The 24,886-nt window shown below is 41.1% G+C and overlaps 1 protein-coding gene across 1 annotated transcript in view; it reads left to right on the plus strand.

Moving 5' to 3' along the window:
- LOC120526440 (anti-Muellerian hormone type-2 receptor-like) overlaps positions 1-24,886 on the plus strand; it is an 88,226-nt gene that overhangs the window by 59,942 nt on the left and 3,398 nt on the right. Inside the window, exons 9-12 of the mRNA XM_039749611.1 lie at positions 841-858; positions 4,446-4,488; positions 4,591-4,750; positions 6,125-6,258. Of these exons, the coding sequence (XP_039605545.1) occupies positions 841-858; positions 4,446-4,488; positions 4,591-4,750; positions 6,125-6,258 (355 nt within the window). The remainder of the gene's footprint in view (positions 1-840; positions 859-4,445; positions 4,489-4,590; positions 4,751-6,124; positions 6,259-24,886) is intronic.

A 24,886-nucleotide genomic window follows, 5' to 3' on the forward strand; every position in this document is an offset into this window, starting at 1 on the left:
GCATTCACTGAACAGGATCATCTCCAGACAGAGGAGTAGCTTCAGTGACAGACTTTTGTCACCGTCCTGCTCCACTGACAGACTGAAGAGATCGTTCCTCCCCCACAATATGCGACTCTTCAATTCCACCCGGGGGAGTAAATGCTATCATTAATTTTATTTAAATTTTTTTCTTTTTTTTTCATTTTTATTACTATTTAATATTGTTCTTTGTATCGGTATACTGCTGCTGGATTATGTGAATTTCCCCTTGGGATTAATAAAGTATCTATCTATCTATCTATCTATCTATCTATCTATCTATCTATCTATCTATCTATCTATCTATCTATCTATCTATCTATCTATTATATATCCTTTTATATAGTGCCTTTCATATCTATCTATCTATCTATCTATCTATCTATCTATCTATCTATCTATCTATCTATCTATCTATCTATCTATCTATCTATCTAAACGCCAGAAGTGACTCTACTCCATTGAGCCCTTGAGCAAGGCCTTTAACCTGCAATTGCTCTGTCCTGGGTATGACGTTAATCTGCATCCAGCTCTACAAGCGGGTCCTCCAACTTACAGGGAGAACCTGGGGGTTGTTGACAGGATTGGCACTCCAGGCACCATAATAAACCTTACCCTATTGTAGTGTGTTGCTGAGGTGTCACCCGTTGTACGGCTGCACTTGGATATCAATCCAGGTGGTTTGCCGTGTGGTGGGTGCGGCGACACACTGTAATCATTACATGCTCCCAACCCTTTGCACAGGAATTCAGGACGACTTTTTCTTGCAGTTGTGTTTGATGCGGATAGTCAAAAATTTGTCTGTTTTGCTTGCCACAGAAATCTGGTGGCTCACCGGTAGGTACAAAGTTGTGACTGTTTACTTCCTTGCCACCCAACCAATTAAAACGCAGCACTTGCTAAGGCTGATCAGGGCCTAAATTTTGGGGTCTTATAGTCTTTTCCTTTAATGCAAACCATTTTTGCATACCGTCGTTAGGGTTGTGTCCTGCATTTCTAACAGGTGTGGTCTCTGGGGTCATGACCTCAAGTTCATTAGAAGATGGGATCAAAGGTCAATGGTTGCACTGAGCTTTATCCAGTCAGAAGAAAAATCCTTCTAAACCTTTATTGTATTCTCTTTGTGATTTACTTTGGTGTCTTGCCTGTTTCTCTTGCCTCAGTTATGACTGTGATTTTTGCCTCTCGTCTGGATTTTAGTTCCTTCGTTTTATATTAATTTTGTTTCTTTTACCTTTTGCATGTATCTCCCCGTTAAACTCAAATAATTAGTTATCTCTTTGCCTGCAGAGTCAGGACACTCGACGGCTGAAAATCAGAGTTCTCATTTCATTGTATACAGCCTGCATAGCAGTGAAACAGGGCAAACTTTGAAAAGCAATAAACAAACGGGTATCGCTAGCTAAGCAGAGACAAGATACAGTCCAAAACGTGGCAACAGGTAGAGCGACTCGAATGGAGGCTGGCCCGTGAGTGAGGAAGGCCCTGCCGGGCTCCCTACACCTGACATTACACTTCCCCTTTCTCTTGGCCTGATGCATCTCTCGGATTCACGCAAATAAATCGGTACAGCAAGCGAGCTATGATACTTAACGTGATGAGAGAAGTTGCACAATCAACTGGAATATTCAAACAAATTATAGAAAAAAAATAAAATCCGTTAAGTAGCTCTCTCGTGAAAAGCGGACAGACAGACAGATGTTGGATTTTAATAAATGCTGGAATAATTAAATATATACAGTAAAGAAATAAGCAATAAAAAACACATTTCATGACACACACATGATGTTTTTATTTATATATTGTCACATTTTACAATAGAATTATTTATCTTTCATTTATTAAATTAAATTTTTCTGAAATATTGCTCTATAGTGAAGCTGAGTGACAATGTGAAAATAGATTTTCAGTTGTTGAAAAAGAATAAGTTAAAAGGTTTGAAACTTGGGGCATTTTAAATATTTATTAAGTTTGTCAAAAACAGTGATGACACCATTTTCTTTAGTATTTATGTAATGGTGAGTCCCAATTTAGATATAACGCTGATAATCTAACATAATTATGTGCACTTAAAGAATGAACAAAGAAAATGCAAGGGTCATGTTTGGGGATGGAGTCTCAAATGAAGGGTGAGTACCAAGAATACGGAGGGAGGAAGTAAAGGAGGCACTGAAAAAAATGAAGAATGGAAAGGCAACAGGACTGGATGGAATACCAACAGAAGTATGGAAGAGTTTAGGAGAAGAAGGAGTAGACTTTTTGTGGGATGAAATGCAGAAGACCTACGAACAGGAGAGAAGACCAGAGGAGTGGAGGAAGAGTGTGATTGTACCCATTTATAAGGAGAAGTGGGATATTCCAGAATGTGAAAGGGTACAGAGAATGTGAACGCTAGGTGGCACTGTTACCCCTTTAAACCCAACACACAGACACTCGGGACGCAGGGTAAAAGAACTCAGAAGTATTTTAATTCTTTTTTTCCTCCTTTTCAGTTCCTCCAAGTACCATAGCCACAATAATCACAAGTAAATCAACAATAATAATCGCAATTCTCTCTCCTCCACACCTCCCAGCAAGCTTCCTTCACCTCCTCCCAACTCTGGCTCGTCTACTGGGTCTTCAGCAGTCATTTATATAGTACTTGACCCAGAAGTGCTTCTGCGCTTCCGTCCTCGTGACTTGTCAGCACTTCCGGGTCAAACAGATAATTAAAATTCTTTAATCAGCCCTCCTAGTACTTCCGGACTCTAAGGGAAGCATGGCTCCCCTGGTCCTTCCACAGCACCCTCTGGCGGCACCCAACAGGGCTGAGATAGCAAACTCCAAGTCTCAGAATGCCCTGCGGAAATGCGGGGCACCGCTATACTCCAGGGAAGCTGCCATCTAGCATCTTGGGGGAGGCAGTGTCCAAAAGCAACTGCCTTCCCCCATCCTTCCATTCTCGGGGTGTCCCAGCTGGGTTGAGCTGCCGGCCATCCCTTACAAGGGATAAAGATGATGTCACACACAATGAAAACTGTGTGTGTCTCAGATTCGCACAAATAAATCAGTACCGCAAGCAAACTATGATACATAGCACAATGAGAAAAGTCGCAAAATCAACCAAAATCTTTAAGCAAATTATAGAAAATCTAAATCCATTAAGTTGTTCTCTTATGAAAAGCAGACAGAAAGACAGACGTTAGATTTTATATATTGTGGACGCTAGGGGTCGCTGTTGCCCCGTGAAACCCACCAGACAGACGTCCAGGACGCACTTGTAAAAGTACCCAGAAGAATTCTTTAATAATTTCTTCAAATAAAGTGCACAAAGCACCACACTCGCCACAATTCTCCAATAATAATATAATGATCAATAATCACAATACAATAACACAATCCTCCACTCCCAGCAGCTCCGTTACACACCCTCCCAACCCCTTTCTGGGTTTTCACCAGTCCTTTAAATAGTCCATGACCCGGAAGTGTTGCTTCTCTTCTTCCGGGTCAAACGCTACATCATCCATCCTTAAGTAGCCCAGAAGTACTGTGGGCTTCCATCCTCGTGACTCCGAAGTACTTCTGGGTTGTAGTAACAATAGGAGTCCCCAGGTTCTTTGTCAGCTCCCCCTGGCGGCACCCATGGCACCCAACAGGGCTGAGGAAACGGACTCCATGTCCGAGGATGCCCATGCGGGAATCTGGGGAACCGCTGCTGTCCAGGGGAGCTGCCACCTAGCGTCCCGGGAGAGGCAATGCCCTAAAAAGACTGCTTTCCACCATTCTTCTTTTTCAGGGACGTCCCGGCCATACTGAACCTCTGGCCGTCCGTCACAATATATAGAGACTGAATTTACATACAGTATCAATCAATGCAAGCATTTACTCTGGTTGGTTTGTTGTCTATTATATTATATTCTAGTTCTTCTTATACCTTTGAGTTGAGCCTCCACCCTTGAAATTTCTGTGCATATAACAAATGTCCATTGTGGTTCTTTACAGGACATCTGCTGATTTCTTAGTCATCTTTCAGTACATTTTATTGTTCACTTGACCGTTATCTGGTTTCCTGATAGGCCTGCAAATGTTTCTGACATTTATTAACCCTTTATGCTATTTCTTTAAAATGAAAGCTATGTTACCCTAAAATTATTCTTCCACAGTTTTAATTGAAACAAGAGAACATGAAAATGGACAAAGACGAACAGTTCAGAAGCAGACTAATGCAAAATCTTTAGAGCAGGGAAAGCTTTCGAAAGGCGACACAGCAGAGCATAAGAAAGAGCACAGGCAGAGGGTAGAGCAAGACCTGAGTTAACTACATGAAATTAGAGAGCCCCTGCTCTTTGGTACACTTTCTAGGTGAATATAATAGGGCGACTTTAGAGCTTTACAGAGGTTTTACCATTTGCAGTCAGCTGTGACTTGAGGACACCTCTCCAAAGAAGCTTTAAAAAGGAAGATGATGAAGTTCACAATGACTTTGGGGTAGGTCACCAGAAAGGGAAAATGTAGCTCAAATTATTTTAGAGTAGAAGGACGGCATGGAAGTTGGCAGTTTTTTATGTAATACTATATATCCATTTTCAGGTGTGTACACAGGTAGGAACGCCACGGTACATGTCTCCAGAGATACTGGATGGAACGCTGAATTTTCAGGATCCTTCGTCTTCACTGAAGCAGGCAGATGTCTACTCTCTGGCTCTACTACTCTGGGAAATCAGTATGAGATGCATTGACTTTTACTCGGGTAGGAGGATCACTTGAACTGTCTTTTCTTTTATATTTCATCTATTTTATTTAATAATGTAAATTTGAAAAAATGTGATTAAATATTGTATACCGTTCTCCCTTATTCGGTCAGGAACACTTTAGATAATGGTCTGTTTCCTTTGATTTATTTTTTTTTTAAATCTGTTATGTCATGGAATCTTCCACATAGACAAAATGGGGTGAGACCTCCAAAAGCTGCCCTTCAGGCAAGCCAGGATCTTCACTAGTATGTCCAGCACGGCCTTACCCAACCCAGCTAAGCCACAAAGACTACATGCTGCCTTCAACCAGAGTAGGCCCAAATATGGGGAGCTGGCAACATCTATAAATATCGCAAAAATATAACAAACGCCCCACAAAAGGAGGGATGACTGTAAACCCTCGGCTTGAATTAAAAAACTAGAAAAACTGTATAAATCAAGGATTAATTCACCAAATACTTAATATTGCAAAGGAAAAGCTCAACAGGTGGCACAAAGGAATTGCCTTAAATTCAGATTGCTTCTTTTTGACTGAATGGGAACAACATCCCACGGACACAGTCCAAAATCTTGTGGAAGGCCTTCACAAAAGAATGGGGGCCAACTTCAAATTCATGCCCTTGCTTTCAGAATGGGATGTCCAACAAGCCCATATACTTACGATGGTCAAGTGCCCACAAATGCTTGGCCATACTGTACATGTGAATGTATGTTTGAAATTATGACAGGTTCAACCAGGAAGTCTCCTGGCATTCTGATGAATTCTGGTTTTTGGAGGGTTTACATTCTTTACTATGTGTGAGTAGAAAGCAGGAACTCAAAAGTACAGCTGAGGGCTCAAAGTTCACCCTACAAAGAAGTCAGATATCAAGAATGATAAATAAGGATGGATTTGTAATGGATTTGTAATTTGTGTTCTGCCAGCAGTGACACCAAAACTGACATTTGTCCAAAACAGAAAGTGCACACAAAAATGAAACGTAGCTGTCAGAGTACATTTTAGCAGTAATGATTTCAACACTTAAAGCAACTTTAAGAGGTTTACTAAGCCCAGGTGCCTCCTACAGGAGGTGTGCCAGGCATGACACCATGGCAGGAGACACACATAGGGGGTGATATCTTACACCTGGCCATTCTACCACTTCTTAATGTTGCCAGCCCCCATATTTAGCACATGCCAGCTCCTTTAATGTTGGGGGTCTCCGTACCGTGGGTAGAATAGAAAATCTACTTTACTGTGCACAGCCTGCTGCTGAATTGAATTGTATTGAAGGTAGGATGGGTTGTGCTAGATTAATTTATTGTTATTAAATCTTACATAACCCCTCTTCTTTATGTAACATCTCAGTCACAAATTGATTCTCTTTCAGATGGCTTGGTGCCAGATTACAGAATGGCATATGAGAAAGAGTTGGGGGCCAACCCTTCCCTCGATGAGCTCATTTCACTGGTGTTGGACCGAGAGAGGCCTGTTGTGCCAGTGGTCTGGAAGGAGACATTCCTGGTAAATTTTAAATCGGCACAAGAAACTTAAAATGAAAAATATGTAGGGGGGCGGTGGGTTCTGGATGATCTGGGAACACCTAATAATCCCCTTTTCTCACATCAAGCACCTCTCAATACCCCCAAAATGACAAATCAAAAATAACATTTTTGAGATTTTGGATGTAGAGAAAAGCCAAGCAAAATGACACCTTTTATTGGCTAACTAAAAAGATTACAATATGCAAGCTTTCGAGGCAACTCAGGCCCCTTTTTCAGGCGAGATGTAATACAGAAACTGAAGTTTCCGGTGTTTATATCCACACGCTAGGACAAGAAACAACAATGGTAAATCTTTAAATGAAAAATCTTAAATGTAAAAAATTAATAGGTTCACTCAGGCTAAGATTATTTTAACAAGAGAGAGAAGAACAATGTATGGTCAAGATCTTCAGATAACTGTCCAACAAAGTCCTTTGAAGTTTGTGATGAGTTTTTCAAAACAATTTGGGTCTGTAGACAGGGTATCTGTGTCAGTCTGAGAGATGCAAACAGTCCTCATACCTGGCTATAAAACTCATGTCTCTATTTAACCTATGTTGTAATGTTTTAAATTTTAACATGAGTTTAACTTCACATTCTTTTCTCTCTTGCTGTGTTTTGAAGTTGTCCATAAGTCCTGTGACTTTAAAGTCCCTCTCACAGTGTCCATGGCTGTTGAAGTGGGCTGCTACAGGAACATCTGCGTTGCCACGTTTAATGTGGAACCTGTGGAAATTCATTTTCTGGCGGATTGTTTGTCCAGTTTCTCCCACATAGAGTGCAGTGTCAGGACATTTCATGCAGAGAATTAGGTAGACAACATTAGATGATCTGCAGGAAAACGATCCCTTTATGTGATGTTCAAGTCGGCAGTGTGGTATAACTATACGGTCTGTATTGTAGATGTGGGCACACGTTTTACATCTTTTCTGTAGGCAGGGAGAAGTGCCATTTTCTGTCGGTTCATTTAGGGAATTTCGGACAATTAGTTGCTGCAGGCTTGGCGGTTATCTGTATGCCAGGAGGGGAGGTTCAGGAAATACATTTTTCAGTGTTTGGTCGTTGTTTAGCATTGGCTGAAGTTCTTTTGTAATTTTTCGAAGTGTTTCAAGATTCGAGTTGTAGGTGACAACAAGGGGGATGCGGTCCTGGTTGTCTTTTTTATATTCCAGAATGTTATCTCTGGGTATGGCAGTAGCTCTTCTTATTTGAGTGTCTATCATTTTGGGGGTATAACCTTGTCTGATGAAATCTTGTCTGAGCTCCTGCAGTTGTTTATCCTGGTCTGTCGGGTCTGAGCAAACTGTACCATACTGCTTGGCCTTATATGCTTGGGGTGGAAGCTGTCATTTCTTAGGTAGGTCCATCTGTCTGTTGGTTTATTAATTTTTTACATTTAAGATTTTTCATTTAAAGATTTACCATTGTTGTTTCTTGTCCTAGCGTGTGGATATAAACACAGGAAACTTCAGTTTCTGTATTACATTTCGCCTGAAGAAGGGGCCTGAGTTGCCTCAAAATATTGCATATTGTAATCTTTTTAGTTAGCCAATAAAAGGTGTCATTTTGCTTGGCTTTTCTCTACATTCATAATGGCTAACATGGTACAGCACCCTAGTACTTGAGATTTTGGTAAATGTATTAAAAAAAAAGAACTATTGCCACAAGTATTCAGAACCTTTATTCAGTTCTGAGGCAGTGATTCTAGTCTGGGGTCTTCTTAGGTTTGACGTGACAAGCTTCACACCTGGACTTTGGGATTTTCGACCATTCTTCTCTGCAGATCTTCTCAAGTAATCAAGTTGGATAGAAACCATCAGTGGATGGCTATTGTCAGGTCTCTCCAGAGATTTTTGATCGGGTTCAAGTCCGGGCCCTGGCTGGGTCACCACTCAAGGACATTCACAGAGTTGTCCCTCAGCCTCCCCTGTGTTGTCTTTGCTTTGTGCTCAGAGTCATTGAACCTGAGGCCCGGAGTGCTCTGGAGCAGGTCTTCATTAAGGACATCTCTGTACTTTGGTCCATTCAGGTTTAACTTAACTCTGACTCGTCTCCCAGTCTCCCTGATGTTGTCACCACAGGCCTCCTCCATTGGCTGGGTATTGCACAGTTGGTAAGCAGTGCCTGGTTTTCCTCCAGACATGTCACTTAGAAATAAGGCCAAAGTTTTTAATCTTGGCTTCATCATCATCAACAACAACAACATTTGTTTCTATAGCACATTTTCATATAAGGAATGTCACGCAAAGTGCTTCACACAGTATGAAAGAAGAGCTGCAAATGAAAAATAAAACCACCAGTTAGAAACAGATAATAATAATAATAATAATAATAATAATACATTTTATTTACATAGCGCCTTTCCCATGCTCAAGGCACTTACAGAATATAAGAAAGAACGACAGGGTATACAGTATAAAGCATAATACAAAGTAAATACATAAATAAATAAAGAAGATTAAGACAGTAAATTCAGAGAAAGCCTAACAGACAACATAATTGATGGTCTAGCACACACACACACACACAGATTACATGAGCATCTTGACATGGAGGTAAACTGATAGAAGTAGTAGAAGATAGTTATATGTAAGTAGATAGATTGATAGATAGATACTTTATTAATCCAAAGGGGAAATTCATATACTGCAGCAGCAGCATACTGATAAAGAACAATATTAAATTAAAGAATGATAACAATGCAGGTATAACAGACAATAACTTTGTATAATGTTAACGTTTACCCGCCCCGGGTGGAACTGAAGAGCCGTATAGTGTGGTGGAGGAACGATCTCCTGATTCTGTCAAGGGAGCAGGATGGTGACAGAAGTCTGTCGCTGAAGCTGCTCCTCTGTCTGAAGATGATCCTGTTCAGTGGATGCAGTGGATTCTCCATGACTGACAGGAGCCTGCTCAGCGCCCGTCGCTCTGCTATGAATGTCAAACTGTCCAGCTCCGTGCCTACAATAGAGCCTGCCTTCCTCACCAGTTTGTCCAGGTGTGAAGCGTCCCTCTTCTTTATGCTGCCTCCCCTGCACACCACCGCGTAGAAGAGGGCGCTCGTCACAACCGTCTGATAGAACATCTGCAGCATCTTATTGCAGATGTTGAACTAAATAAATAATATATAAAGAATCAATATGTGCTTACATAACACAGAAAAACAAGTAGTAAAATCCCAATTTGAAGATAATTTTATTAAGTCCAATCCTATGGTCAGATGACCAGGGAGGACAGAAAAAAACAAAAAAAGCAAAAACTCCAGAGATGATATACTGGAGCATAATATCTAAATTAACACAAGTTCAAGACCAAAAGACCACCCAGACCCAAATGGGTATTCTACCTACTATATAGGTGCTAAAGTTAGTCAATAAAGTATCTATCTATCTATCTATCTATCTATCTATCTATCTATCTATCTATCTATCTATCTATCTATCTATCTATCTATCTATCTATCTATCTATCTATCTGTTATATAGTGCCTTTCATATCTATCTATCTATCTATCTATCTATCTTATTTTTTTAATCTGCATTTTAGACAATTCAATGCCATCTCATAGACTATTAGGGCTTGGATATACTTGACACTCAGAGTGCCCACATGCATGCATCATGCCTGCCAGTTGCTCCCAGTGCTCTTTGGACACATTGTCAGAAATTAACACGACGCATGCGCGAGTTGCAGGACCAGGAAAAATTTTGAGGGTGTTTGTACAAGTGTTGCTACGTGATGTTAGCATAGTTGAACACTTCGAGGAAGAGCTGACAGAGCAGGTTAGAAATTATTGTCATCTTTACAATGTGACATGACTCCTCTCCATAGTGACAGACATGCCTGTCAAGACAGCTGACATCAGATCTCCATCTCTTTGAAATTGGATGTGGAAATGCAAGATGAGATGGAAACAATTTCGAGACATATATACCTGTAAAGCTGAAAAAATGTCTGATTAAAGAAGTGAGGATTCGGCCATTGAAAAGTAATGCAGTGTGACTGCAGGCTTTGAGCTCCAACAGGATCAATATGTGTGCTTCAATGTTTCGATGCAGAGAAGCAAATCATCAAACTTGTATGCTAACATACAAAAGTATTAATGGTGCTGTTCTTCATCCATTTCTTGCATAGACAATACAAGCATCACATATTCCCCATGTTAATGACTCAATACATTTAAAGGGCTCACACACCATCTTCTGTCTCTCTGTTGATGTCTTTTTCTGCACCTTCGCAACAGCATCACATTACAAAGAGTTTTCATCTTCAACTTCTTTCTTTCCTCAACTCGCCAGGCAGCAAAACCAAGCATTGTTTTCTCACAGTGACGATTTCTTGCACTGCCACCTAGTGGAATCATCCAGAATTACATAAAGTACACACACAGGTATACAGTAGTCGGTGCACTGCATCTGCAAGCGTATGAGTCACGTAGCGTCAAGTACATCCCCATCATCACAAGCAGCCGCACACTACTATGATCAGATGATGGTGGCATAAATTGCCACAAACAGAGAAACTGGAAAGGAAAACAAAACAGTAGGGATTAATAATGATAGCACATATTTAAAGTACATTATGTTGTGTGGTAGATAGGGGGCGCTCTCGCTCCCTTGAACCCCTGTCCACGACTCCAAACACCAGGTAAAAGTCCCAATAATGACTTTATTTAATCGCCCCAGTGCACAAAACACCCTCTCCTCCACTATTCTCATATAAATCACAATAATAAATCACAAATACAATCCTCCACTCCCAGATGCGTTGCCACCCTTCCACCCAGCTCAGCTCGCCATCTGGGAGCTCCCACAGTCCTTTAATATCCCCTGACCCGGAAGTGTTCTCCATCCCCAGTCCATGTGACTCTCAATCACTTCCGGGTCAGGTACAAGTTCTTTTCTTCACCCCGGAAGCACGTCATTACTCTTGTCCACATGTGCTTCCGGGGCGTAGGGAAAATATCCATTACTCCTCTCTACAGCGTCCCCTAGTGGCCCCATGGCATCCAGCAGGGCTGTGCATGAAAACTCCATTGTCCGTGATGCCCTGCTGGTCTTCTGGGGACCTCCATGCTGCAAGGAGGGCTCCACCTGGCGGCTTGGGGGTATTGGCCGGGATAAACGGCCGGCCATCCTCCACAGTTGCAATGCATATATAATCTACAGTATTAGAAGTAGACCATTAGAACAATCTGGACGAAAACAGGCCATTCAGCCCAACAAAGCTTACCAGTCCTATCCACTTAATTCTTCTAAAGAAATTCTTCTTCAAGTCGAGTTTTGAAGGTCCCTAAAGTCCTCCTGTCTACCACACTACTTGCTCCCTTATTCCAAGTGGTTCTTTGTATAAAGAAAAACTTCCTAATGTTTGTGTGAAATTTCCCCTTCACTAGTTTCCAACTGGGCTCCCGTGTTCTTGATGAACTCCTTTTAAAATCACAGATTTGATCCACTGGACTATTTCATTTCATAATTTTAAACACTTCAGTCAGGTCTCCTCTTAATCTTATTTTGCTAAAACTGTAAAGGCTCAGCTCTTTTAATCTTTCCTCATAATTCATCCCCTGTAGCCCCAGCCTAGCTTCTCTTCTCTGGACCTTTTCTAGCACTGCTATGTCCTTTTTTTATAGCCTGGAGATCAAAACTGCACACCGGACTCCAGATGAGGCCTCACTAGTGTGTTATAAAGCTTGAGCAGAACCTCCTGTGACTTGTACTCCACACATCAAGGCGCTATATAACCTGACATTCTGTTAGTCTTCTTAATGACTTCTGAACACTGTCTGGCAGTTGATAATGACGAGTGCACTACGACTCCTAAAACCTTCTCATAAGGTGTACTCTCGATTTTCTGACCTCCCATTGTGTATTCAAAAGTAGAACAGAAGTAAATTAAGAAAAGGCCAAGTTGACAAACTGGGTTTTTAATAGATTTCTAAATTGATCCATGGTATTAGCTTGGCGTTTCTCTTTTGGTAAAGTATTCCAAATTTTTGGTGCATAACAGCAAAAGGCCACCTCATGACATCTTTTGTGCTTAGCTCTTAGTATAATAAGCAAACCAGTGTTAGATGAGCTGAGGTCTCGACTGGGGATGTCAGGGAACAGGCCCTCTAAAATATATAAGGGAGCTCATAAGAGTATTCAGTTGTTTATATACCATTAGCAGGATTTTAAAAATCTATTCTAAAGGACACCAGTAAGCAATGTAATGACACTAAAACTGGTGAGATGTGCTCAGATTTTCTTTTTCTAGTTAAGATTCTGGCTGCTGCATGTGACGATGCAGTTCAGCTCCATGCATTCACTTGCTATTTGGGAGCCCCTTGAACCTGCAACTGTCGATATTGTCAGAGAGGGGCAGAGGAGGACACATACACCCAGACAAGGGGTAGGTGCATAAAGTCATAGTGCTTCTATTTAAAATCCAAAAACCGATCAAAGTGTCCAAATAAGTAGTGCAGTGCTTTCTTCATCAATCAATCAATAATCCATTAAAACAGTGGTGAGTCATGCATTTAAAATCAAGAGTTAAAATGAGAATAAAAGCCAACAACAATACAGTCATCGAGTCAATTTTCCTTCCATGCCCAACCTATATGGAAAGAGGGCCTCTCTCTCTATCTCTGAACTTCATTTCCTAAAATTTCTCCCATTTTTTTTTCCTATAAGTTTTTTTTTTTTTTTTAGCTTTTTCTTGTCAAAAATACAGGGCCTATTAAAGCCCATCGAAGCATTCCTTGTGTGATTTTGGGCTACTCAAGAAATAACTTGTTGTTTTTGGACAATTCTCTTACCAAGAACCTTCTCTACAATTGTTAAGCTTGACTGGGAAACGTGGTTGCTCCAAATTTCTTCCATTTAGAAATTACAGAGGCCACGCTACTCTTGGGAACTTTCCATGCTGCAGACATTTTTTGTCACCTTCCCCAGATGAGTTCCTCAACAAAGCCCTGTCTCTAAACTCTAGCATGGTTTATGCCGCCTGCTAGGCCATCTATGGACAAGTGTGTGCCTTTCCTAATCCTGTCCACTTAATAGAATTAATCACAGGTGGACTCCAAACAAGGTGTAGGAACATCTCAATGGTGATTAACAGAATGGGATGTACCTGAGCCAAATGTTAAGCGTAAAAGCAAAGGGTCTGAATACTTTGTCAATGTGATATTTATTTTATTTATTCCTAGCCATACCCAGCATTCCCTGAGTACATTTATAGAATGGGTTAAGGAATGAATGCAAAAGTTTGTGTATTTTTTAAATGGTGACCCTGTTGTATTGCTCGCTGTCCCATCCGTTGTCCACACTTGTCTCTATTAATGTCTCTACTCTCGTCAGTCAAAAATGTTTTCTTTTTGAGTCTGATTGGATATCAGAATTGCAGTAACTCCTTGTTTTGTTGTAACCATGAAAGTTGTCGTGTCCGGCTCATCTTCTTAGTTCAAGGTGAACAGTTTATAGTGTTTGAATTATGAAGAAAAGCAGACGAAGCAGGAGTTAAACAACAGCCCTTTGGTTCTCCTTTATGTTGCCTTGCATTTATTTCCACTCTCGATCAAACCTCACCCAATACCCCCCTTGCAAATGTGCATGGTATGCCTTTTTATATTACAGTAGATATAGATAATTTGAAGCTGGGACCTCCTGGGTCAAAAAGTTGGTTTCTAAAGTAGTTTGTCTTATCTGTGTGGTCCTAGAGAGAAACTATTCAAAATTTGGTCCAGTTTGGTTAAATGGGTATAGGATTGTAATACTTGGTGTTAGTTAGCAGGTGGCACTGGTGTGAAAGGTGTAGCTATAGACATAGAATTACTTGACGTCGCATGACCAGCAACATCGTACGTCAACGTCGCCGCCATATTGCGAGTGGCACTGCTGTGGAGTGAAGTAATGAATAATGTGCTGCTTGGGATTGTACAAACCGCTGTACACTCCAAACCAGATCCTGGAGGATTACATTTCATAGGTAAGGTTGAACACTTGTTTTGGAAATATCTGGCCATTAGAAAATCCCGTTTTATAATCTTAGGACTCAAGGTCACCTTACCATAAAATTAAACAACATTAGTCAAATTAAAACAATAGAATGATAAATCAAAAAGCAAAAATTAGCAAACAAACAAAGATAACTGGCAGTAACAGTGCAAAATTCACAATTGGTATGCCAGTTTGAAAAGATAAGTTTTGAGGGCAGTTTTAAAATGTGATATTGAATCAAGCTGACGAATATGAGAGGGAAGAGAATTCTTCAAGTTCCCATAGCACTGAGTTTGACGTGCGGTACAGAAAGTGAATGCAGATAAGGATCTGAGTGAGCGAGAGGAGTGTCAGTCTGTAGAGATCAGTGGGGTTGTGGAGAGCTTTAAATGTTCAGAGTGGTATTGTGTATCATATTCGGTAGTTAACAGGGAGCCAGTGACGTTGAGAGAAAGTAGGTGTGATATGTTAAGTGGATTTAGAACAGCAGGTTATTATCCAGGCAGCAGAATTTTGAAGAAGTTGTAAGCGATGGATATGTGTTTGTGGGATGCCAGATAGAATAGCATTACAGTAATCTGTACGTGAGGTGACTCAGGCATTAACCGATACTTCAGTACTGTGCTGCGTAAGAACAGGACGAAGTCTAGAAATGTTCCGGAGATGGAAGAAGGCAGTCCGAGAAATGTTACTTATACGGGAGGAATTATTTATTATTTAATAATTGTAATTATTAGTATATAAATGGATATAAATAATTGCATGTAAACGATTCGCCAAAATCCGTTGTATGTAAACGATACTGTTTTAAACGTTATTGGTTTTTCATTATAAAAACCCAGTTTCCATGTCTACCTGTATTAGTTTATATGGCACTTTTACCACTCGCAATAGGGCGGACGCGCTGACGCATCGTGTCGACTGGGCAACACAGTGAATGCGGCGTCTATCTATATATGTCAATGGGTGTAGCACACAGGAAAAAAAAGTAAACAAAATTGGGACCCACCAGGTCAAAATTCTGGATTCCAAAGTAGTTTATCTTATCTGTATGGTCCTAGAGAACAACTATGCAGAATGTCGTCCAATTCCATTAAATGGGTATAGGATTGTAATACTTCAGGGGTTGGCAAAGTCTGTCAGTGGCTGCATGTTTTTGCTCCAGCCCAGTTAATGATAATAATAATAATTAATAATAATAAAACATTTTATTTATATAATGTCTTTCCCATGCTCTAGGTGCTTCACAGAGTCTTAGAAAAAAAATGCTTAATTAGAAAACAATCCTTGCCAATAATTTAATTTCATGGCTTGTTAGTGCTTTAACTCTGCCATGTCAGGCCATTCTCTTATCCTAGATTTTTTTTTTCCTTTCTAAGGATATCATCCAAATACTTTGAAGTCTAAAATAGAGGAGTAATTCTCAGTCCTTCACATTTTTTCTCTTCACTTTTCTTCTATTTAATTAATTATTTAATTAACTATATTCTATTTAATTGAGCCAAATGGTGCACAATAAATACACACAGGTGTAAATGATAACAAGCTAAATGGAGGTCTGCTCTTTTCCTTTATTATTTACATCTTACTGCTAATATTTTAAAACCGAGAATACAGCTGTTTAGGACTTAAATAAGCAATATGAGTTCAAAATCTTAATGAGTGAGACAATTAAAATAAAGCAGAAATGTTACTTGAGCAATAAGTACGTCTTATTAGGCCATTGGATTGAAACAAAAACTTCCAGCCATTGCAGCCCTCTAGGAATGACTTTGCCCACCGCTGTAATAGTTGCTCTAAGCCATCAGGTGGCAGTGGTGTGCAAGCTGTAGCACACAGGAATTAAAAAAACAAAACTGGGACCCACTGGGTTCAAAATTTTGGTTTCTGAAGTAGTTTACCTCGACTGTATTGCCCTAGTGAGCAATTATGTAAAACTTCATCTAGTTTGGTTAAATGGGTGTACAATTGTATTACTTGCTTTAAGCAAGCAGATGGCAGTGGTGTGCAAACTGTAGCGCACAAGGGGGAAAAAAAGCAAAACTGGGACCCACCGAGTTAAACCTTTGGGTTTCTTTTGTTTTTTTTATTACATTTTATTGAATTTATTAAAATCAAATAACATTCTGTACAAGCAAGTCAAGTTTTACAAAACTAGGTTCGAAACAAATCAACCCCCACCCCTGAGAGAGAGAGAGCTAGACCAACAGAATAAAACTTTAATAGTAGGAAAAATAAATGAAATAGAATTAAAAAAAGGGAAGAGAATCTGCTTCCTCATTTTAAATACTTATTCTAAAATGTTGTTGATTTAGATCTTGCCAGGTTTAGAAGACGTTGTGTACAGATCCTGTAAGTGATAATTAGATTTTTCCCAGTTTCAAATAATATATGACATCAGTTATCCACTGACTTAGAAGAGGTGAATTAGGATTCTTCCAGTTGAGCAAAATAAGTCTACGCGCCAATAGTGAAGTAAAGGCAATCGCAGTTTGTTTGTCCTTCTCCATTTTAAGCCCCTCTGTGAGACCACCAAACACAGCTGTTTGTGGATTAGGAGGGATTGTGACACCCTGGCTGTCTGAGAGGCATTTAAAGGTTTTGGTCCAGAATAATGTTAATATGGTGCAGGCCCAAAATATGTGACCCAGTGAGGCCAGAGCTTGATTGTAACGTTCTTGCCCTGGAAACATTTTGGACAATTTTACAAGACAAAGGTGCTCGATATATCATTTTAAGCTGAATAATTGTATGCTTTGCACATATGGAGCTCGAATGAATTCTGTGCTTTGCTACTTTACACTCCTTTTCTGAGATGTTGAGTGAGAGATCCTTTTCTCACTGTACTCTGGGATCTTTGAAAAGGAGGGACTTTAAAAGGTTTTCACATATTGTAGAAAAGCTTTCTGGGTCCTCAAGACTGATCAATATTTTTTCCGAAATAGAGGTAGGTGGGAGGTGTGGAAAATTTTGCAGGTTTTGTTTAACAAAGTTTCTAATTTGAAGATCGTGAAAGAAATGCGTTGCTGGAAAGTTCATTGTAGAGTGTGATTGTTCATAGGATGCGAACATGCTGTCTATGTACAGCTCTCTAAGTGATTTAATCCTGAATGTTTTCCAAACATTAAAAATTGTGTAAGTTTTAGATTGTGGAAAAAGGTGGTTATCATGTAGAGATGCCACAGATAAAAGATTCTCCATCTTGAAATACTTCCTATATTGGTTCCATATTCTGAGTGAGCGAAGCAAAATTGGGTTGTTAGCATATTGGCGATGACTTCTACTTATTGGTGTTCACAGCAAGGAATTTACAGAAGTACTGCAGGATTTTATTTCTAAGCCTGTGTCTATTCATCTATTTCTGTCAAAGCCCAGGGGCCTCATGTATAAACGGTGCGTATGCACAGAAATGTTGCGTAAGAACTTTTCCACGTTCAAATCGCGATGTATAAAACCTACACTTGGTGTAAAGCCACGCACTTTTCCACGGTACCTCATGCCTTGTCGTACGCAAGTTCTCCGCTCGGTTTTGCAGACTGGCGGCACCCAGCGTCAAAGCAGTGCTACTGTTCCTGTGTGGTTACACCTTATTTTCCTGACGCGGCTTTATAAATACACTGAAACTAACCGCATATTGTTTATTAGTGTAATGCATCTGATTGTAATTAACTTGTAACAATATAATGGTCCAGGGAACAGCCATAGTATTCCAAATACCATAACTGCTTTAGCGTTGTTACTCTCACTTCTTCTTCTTCTTCTTCTTTCAGCTCCTTCCGTTAGGAGTTGCCACAGCGGATCATCTTTTTCCATATTACTCTCACTGCACCACTCGAGTATTTATATCACTGTATCTGAGTGTGAATCACAGCAGCAGCTGATCGGAAAGAGAATTATCGGTATACAGCTTCAAGGACACGCTGTCTCAGCCACTGCAAAACGTTTTAAAGCCTTTCCTGTATGGACCTCGCGGTTCAGAAACAGTTTCATCCCAAGAACTTTAAATGCATTCAATCAATTGCTCCTTGTAGAACTGTTTGTACTTATAAGTACAATCACCCCACTGTAAACTTGCACTACAGTTATAATATCGCACAACCTGAGCCACTTTATAAAGCGCGTATTTACATATGATGACGATATCATTTTTAAGGTGAAATGCAGCAAAATATGTTTATTAAATTATACAGATAAAACTTTAACTTCATTTAAATAATCTATATTCTTCACTGGGAGTGTCGTGAAGGATAGAATAATTAAACATGTACTACGAAGATATTTCAATGTTCTTTAAACGTTTTGAAGAATCGGGCTAAGCTTACAGATGGCTTAACGTCTATTACAGAGCTGATTGTGTGGCGATCGGTTACTTGGGAAAGAAAAGCACTGACTGCAGTGACGGCTACGCCAATATATATTGAATATAAAACAGAAAGAGAAAATAACAACACAGCTAAAACACAGCGACAAATTTCGCAAAAGTTAAACGCTTGTGTCATGAGCACGAGGCGGCTATGCAGTGTCCACAACGGACGTGGCCATCCGACGTGCATAAGCTACCTTACTGACGGGCGGGAAGGAGCCACCGATTCTTCCTCTGCCCAGTGCCACCACAAGCCTAGAGCCGCCCCTGAGTACTGCTGCAATAAATTATTTCATCGAAGTGAAACACATGTTTAATAACGTGCTTTAACTCCTATCATCATGAAAATGATATCACGTATACATCTCAGTATTTTAGTTATTCAGAGAGCTGTAATATCACTAATGTAATGGATTCTGTGTCCAGTTGGAGGAAGAGAGCGGTTTAAGAAGCAAGTAGTGATTCACACACACAGAGCACATAGAAGATCAAATACAAAACAAAGCATTTAACGTGCTACTTTAATTACGATGTGATTTGAGAAACTGGTTAATTAAACGATTTTAAGATGAAGTTTATGATGTTCTACTTTAATGACAAAATAAACTACGTGATTAAAGTGGAAATGTCGAGATTGAAGTTGACATTTTGTGCTTTTTCCCACTGTGTGCCTTTTTTTCTCTGTACCCTAATAAGCTTTCATATGACACTCAGACAGTGGGCTTACAACTCGGCTTTTCAGCGACTTTGATATGTGACTTCTTTTTATTTCCGGCACTGTGCGATTTTGTGAATGTGAGCTTTCAAGTTTCTCCAACACGCTATGTCACTTGATCAACTTCATTTTGTTGATTATACCACGGTTTATTTGAACAAATAGTATGTTTTTCCTTTGCCTCCACTTGGTATTCGCTGAAATTCTTATATTTTCCCTGCTTTTCCCATTGTCTTTTCACAGAAGGCTGAGCTTAAGGGCGATTTATATTGATTTGCATATTCAAAGAGGCGTAATTCTGGGAGGAGTTGGGGCGTTACATAAGCGCGTGCAGCGTTAGTTTTCACGCTGATCGGGATTTATGTAGCGGAAGAACGTGGAAGTTGGAGTACGCACAGATTCCTGCATCTGGATTTTTCTGTGCGTAAACACATTTACGCTTTTGTGCTTACGCCATGTTATAGTGCGAGTTCTACGCACGGCGTTATACATGAGGCCCCAGGTTTTTATAGCTTGTATATTTGCTACCCTGTAATAAATAATAAAGTTAGGTGAAGCCACACCACCTTCTGCCTTAGGTCTTTGTAGGGTCGCCCTTTGGATATGTGGATGTTTTGAATTCCAAATAAATGAGGTTATGGTTGAATCTAACTTAAAAATTATTTATTGATTTATATTGTAATGTTTTGAAATAGAAACAGAAGCTTAGGAAGGATATTCATCTTGACAGTGTTAATTTCTCCAGCTAAAGTGAGATGAAGGGTGCACCATCTGTGCAAGTCTTGCTTAATTTTTTTCCACTCAGACAGCAAAATTTTGTTGATAAAGAGCTTTATGTTTACTTGTGATGTTTACCCCCAGGTATTTAAAATGATCTGCGATGAAAAAAGGCAGGGTCTCTAATCTAATAATGTGTTTACTGGAAAGAGCACACTTTTGTTCAAATTAATTCTTTTTGAAATTTTGTTAGTTCTCTTAAGACTACAGGCACAGTATTTTGTGGATCTGATATACACTGCTCACAAAAATTAAAGGAACACTTTAAAGAAACACATTAGATACATCAGATCTCAATATGAAGTTGGATATCTATACAAATAACGACAGAGCAATGTCTTAGGAACAAAAGGATGCCAAGTCTTTTAATGGAAATAAAAGTTTTCTGCCTACAGAGGGCTCAATTGTGTAGACACCCTAAAATCAGAGTGAAATGAAGATGTGGCAGGCTAGTCCATTTTTTCAAAAACTTAATTTCTGCTACTCAAAATGCTTTTCAGTATCTTGTGTGGCCCCACGAGCTTGTATGCATGCTTGACAATGTCAGGGCATGCTCCTAATGAGACGACGGATGGTGTCTTGTGGCATTTCCTCCCAGATCTGTATGAGGGCATCCCTGAGCTGTTGTACAGTCTGAGGAGCAACCTGGCGGCGCCTAATGGACCGAAACATAATGTCCCACAGATGTTCTATTGGGTTTAAGTCAGGGGATCGTGAAGGCCATTCAATTGTTTCAATTCCTTCATCCTCCAGGTACTGCCTGCATACTCTTGCCACATGAGGCCGGGCATTGTCGTGCATTAGGAGGAAACCAGGACCTACTGCACCAGCGTAGGGTCTGACAATGGGTCCAAGGATTTCATCCTGATACCTAATGGCAGTCAAGATGCCGTTGTCTAGCCTGTAGAGGTCTGTGAGTCGCTCCATGGATATGCCTCCAAGATCATCACTGACCCACCACCAAACCAGTCATGCTAAACGATGTTACAGGCAGCATAATATTCTCCATGGCTTCTCCTGACCCTTTCACGTCTTTCACATATACTCAGGGTGAACCTGCTCTCATCTGTGAAAAGCACAGGACGCCAGTGGTGGACCTGCCAATTCTGGTATTCTATGGCAAATGCCAATTGAGCTCCCCGGTGCTGTGCAGTGAGCACAGGGCTCAGTAGACATTTGGGCCCTCAGGCAACCCTCATGAAGTCTGTTTCTGATTGTTTGGTCAGAGACATTCACACCAGTGGCCTGCTGGAGGTCATTTTGTAGGGCTCTGGCAGTGCTCATCCTGTTCCTCCTTGCCCAAAGGAGCAGATACTGGTCCTGCTGATGGGTTATGGACCTTCTATGGCCCTCTCCAGCTCTCCTAGAGTAACTGCTTGTCTCCTAGAATCTCCTCCATGCCCTTGAGACTGTGCAGGGAGACACAGCAAACCTTCTGGCAATGACACGTATTGATGTGCCATCCTGGAGAAGTTGGACTACCTGTGCAACCTCTGTAGGGTCCAGGTATCGCCTCATGCTACCAGTAGTGACACTGACTGTAGCCAAATGCAAAACTAGTGAAGAAACAGTCAGAAAAGATGAGGAGGGAAAAATGTCAGTGGCCTCCACCTGTTAAACCATTCCTGTTTTGGGGGTCATCTCATTGTTGCCCCTCTAGTGCATCTGTTGTTAATTTCATTAACACCACAGCAGCTGAAACTGATTAACAACCCCCTCTGCTACTTAACTGACCAGATTAATATCCCATAAGTTTCATTGACTTTATGCTATACTCTGATTAAAAAGTGTTCCTTTAATTCTTTTGAGCAGTATATATAGGGTGGTCCAGATCTAATTATGCAATTTTCATTACGCTATAACTTATTAAGTTTATTACACAGAGAACTCACAAAAAATTATTTTTGTTGCCGATAGATGGCAGCACCTGCCCTGCATTCCAAAATGGCGGGGAGGCAGTTGTCAGTCGAACAGTGGGTGCGATGTGCTCGCCTTTTCATAATTGCATAATTAGATCTGGACCACCCTGTATAGTACCATATCATCTGCATAGAGTGAAATTTTCTGTTCAGCCTTTTGGGTTTCAAAGTAGCGTATCTTGTCTGTATGGTCCTAGAGAACAACTGTGCAGAATCTGGTTCAGTTTGGTTAAATGGGTATAAGGAATGTAAAACTTGCTCTAAGCCAGCAGGTGGCAATGGTGTGCAAACACGCAGAAGAAAAAAAAAACAAACACAACACAACACTAGGACCCCCAGGTTCACAATTTTGGGTTCCAAAGTATTCTGTCTTGTCTGTATGGTCCTACAAAACAACTATACAAAATGTGGTCCATTTCCGTGAAAGGATTACATAGGAAACATAGTACAGATAGACATTCTGTTTTATATACATAGCTACATTTGCAACAGTTCCTGAAATCATTTTGTGGTACCGAGTGTTGTTTGGTAAGGCTGTAACATAATGCAATGTGAAAAGAGTGAAGGGGTCTGAATACTTCCTGAAGGTGCTGTAGGTCTGTCCAGACATTCTCAAACTCTGCTTAACCAATTGAAGGCTGCGGGTACAGCCCGTCCTGACCTGTGCCTAGACAGGGTGGCAATCCATTGCTCATGTCTTTGTGCTTCTGCAGAAGAGCTTGGGTAGCACATCTGGAAGCATCTGTCTTCTTGGGAGAGACCTCAATGATGCAGGATGTCCACTTGTGTCTTCTTTCTTTGCTCACTTTTGCCTTGGTTTAAGTTTTGTAGTGTGGACACTGGCCTGGACACAGACAGGTAGACATGGTTTAATCACCCAGCACACGTTTATTTACAACTAATATATACAAATGTGCCACACACAACCCCAAAACTCCCCCAAAGTCCAGGTCTTTCTCCAAAGCCTTGCTCTCAGGTCCGCCTCCACTCCTCTCCACCAAGACTTCGTCCTCTGCACTCCCGACTCCAGCCAACGAATGGAGGGAGGCGGCCCTTTTTATACACACCCAGACATGCTCCAGGTGCCTCCCGATTAGCTTCCGCTGGCACTCCCCAATGTGGCAGAAGTACCAGCTGCACACCCGGAAGCACTCTGGGTGCCCCTGGTTGTCTTCCCCCCAGCACTTCTGGGTGTGGCGGAAGTGCTGAGGACCAGGGCTCTCCAGGCATCGGGGCGCCCCCTATAGGGTTGAGCTTCCAAGCTCAGTTCCCGTGGTCCCCAAAGCCACCAGGGCGGTCGCCACCTCGTGGTCTGAAGGAGGCGTAAACACTCCTACGGTCCCCCTGGGCATCCCAGCTGGGTACCACCCCCAGCCATACGCCACAGTAGCTTAATCTGCCACATCTGCCTCGCCTCCCCCTTTTTTGTCTGGTGGTCCGTGCCCATTTTTTTTTCCTCCACACAGCTTTTTCTGTCTTAGTTCATCAGTTCGGTTTGACCTCTATATGATGTCGTCGATCCTGAGCATCTTACTCAAGCACTGCTGACAAAGAGCTCCCATTTTTTAATCTCCATCCATCCATCATCCAACCCGCTATATCCTAACTACAGGGTTCACGGGGGTCTGCTGGAGCCAATCCCAGCCAACACAGTGCACAAGGCAGGAAACAAACCCCGGGCAAGCCGCCAGCCCACCGCAGAGCTCGCACACACACATACCCACACACCAAGCACACACTAGGGATACTAATTTAGAATCGCCAATGCTCCTAACCTGCATGTCTTTGGACTGTGGGAGGAAACCCACACAGACATGGGGAGAACATGCAAACTCCACGCAGGGAGGACCCAGGAAGCGAACCCAGGCCTCCTTACTGAGAGGCAGCAGCGCTACCCACTACGCCACTGTGGCACCCATTTTTTAATCTATTAAGTATCCTATTGCATTGCTTCATTTTTTTTGCAAAAGGAATGTCTGGAACTCTAAAACCTGCTTTCTTCCATGGATACACCCATCCAGAAGGCATAAAATTACCATCATGGACAAAGATGTTTGTGAACTATCTAAAGAGCCTATGAGTTTCATAGAGTAAAGTACTGAATGTAGAGGTCGCCATGAACGGCAGTTCCCCAGATATGAATGAGCACATGAAACCTATGAAATTTCAACTGCCAACTTCCTTTTTTACATATAAATTAAGACAACAACCTTTGACACAGATGAGTGTAATGCAGTCGTCACTAACAGCGAGGAATGGCACTGCATACTACGCACTTTGTTACCATTTTAGGCCATTTTGTGCCCTCACACCTGTGTGTCAGCGAATGTAACCGGCAGCACGCACAGCCACGCAGTAAGCTCAGTCAGGGGCCAGCAGCTCCATCGGAGAGCAGTGTTCTCATGTTGGACACCAGTACCGTTCACCAACATTTTACAGTACAAGAACATGTTAGGTAGTTTTTAAATTTTAAACATTTCATTTGCAAATTAATATAGAGTGCCCTTCATAATGTTTGTGACTGAGACACATTTTTCCTCCATTTTCCCCCTCAGCTCCACTGTTTAAAATTAAAAATCAAACAATTCAGACATCATGATTAACGTGCATATTGCAGACCTTTATTTAAGGGGATTTGCATGCAGTTCTGTCACAGCTTGCAGAAATAACAACTTTTTCTCTAAACGGTCGCCCCATTTTAGGGAGTTTGTGATTCCTCATGTGGGTTTAATGGCTTCATCAGATACCTCGGCTTGTATCTACCATTTGAAGTCTGTAGTCACTATTGTTCAATGTGAGGATAAGAGCTGTGCCAATGAAAGACAAAGAAGCCATTATGAGGCTGAAAATCAAAA

The sequence above is a fragment of the Polypterus senegalus genome, chromosome 3, assembly GCF_016835505.1.
Source record: "Polypterus senegalus isolate Bchr_013 chromosome 3, ASM1683550v1, whole genome shotgun sequence".
NCBI lineage: Eukaryota > Metazoa > Chordata > Cladistia > Polypteriformes > Polypteridae > Polypterus > Polypterus senegalus.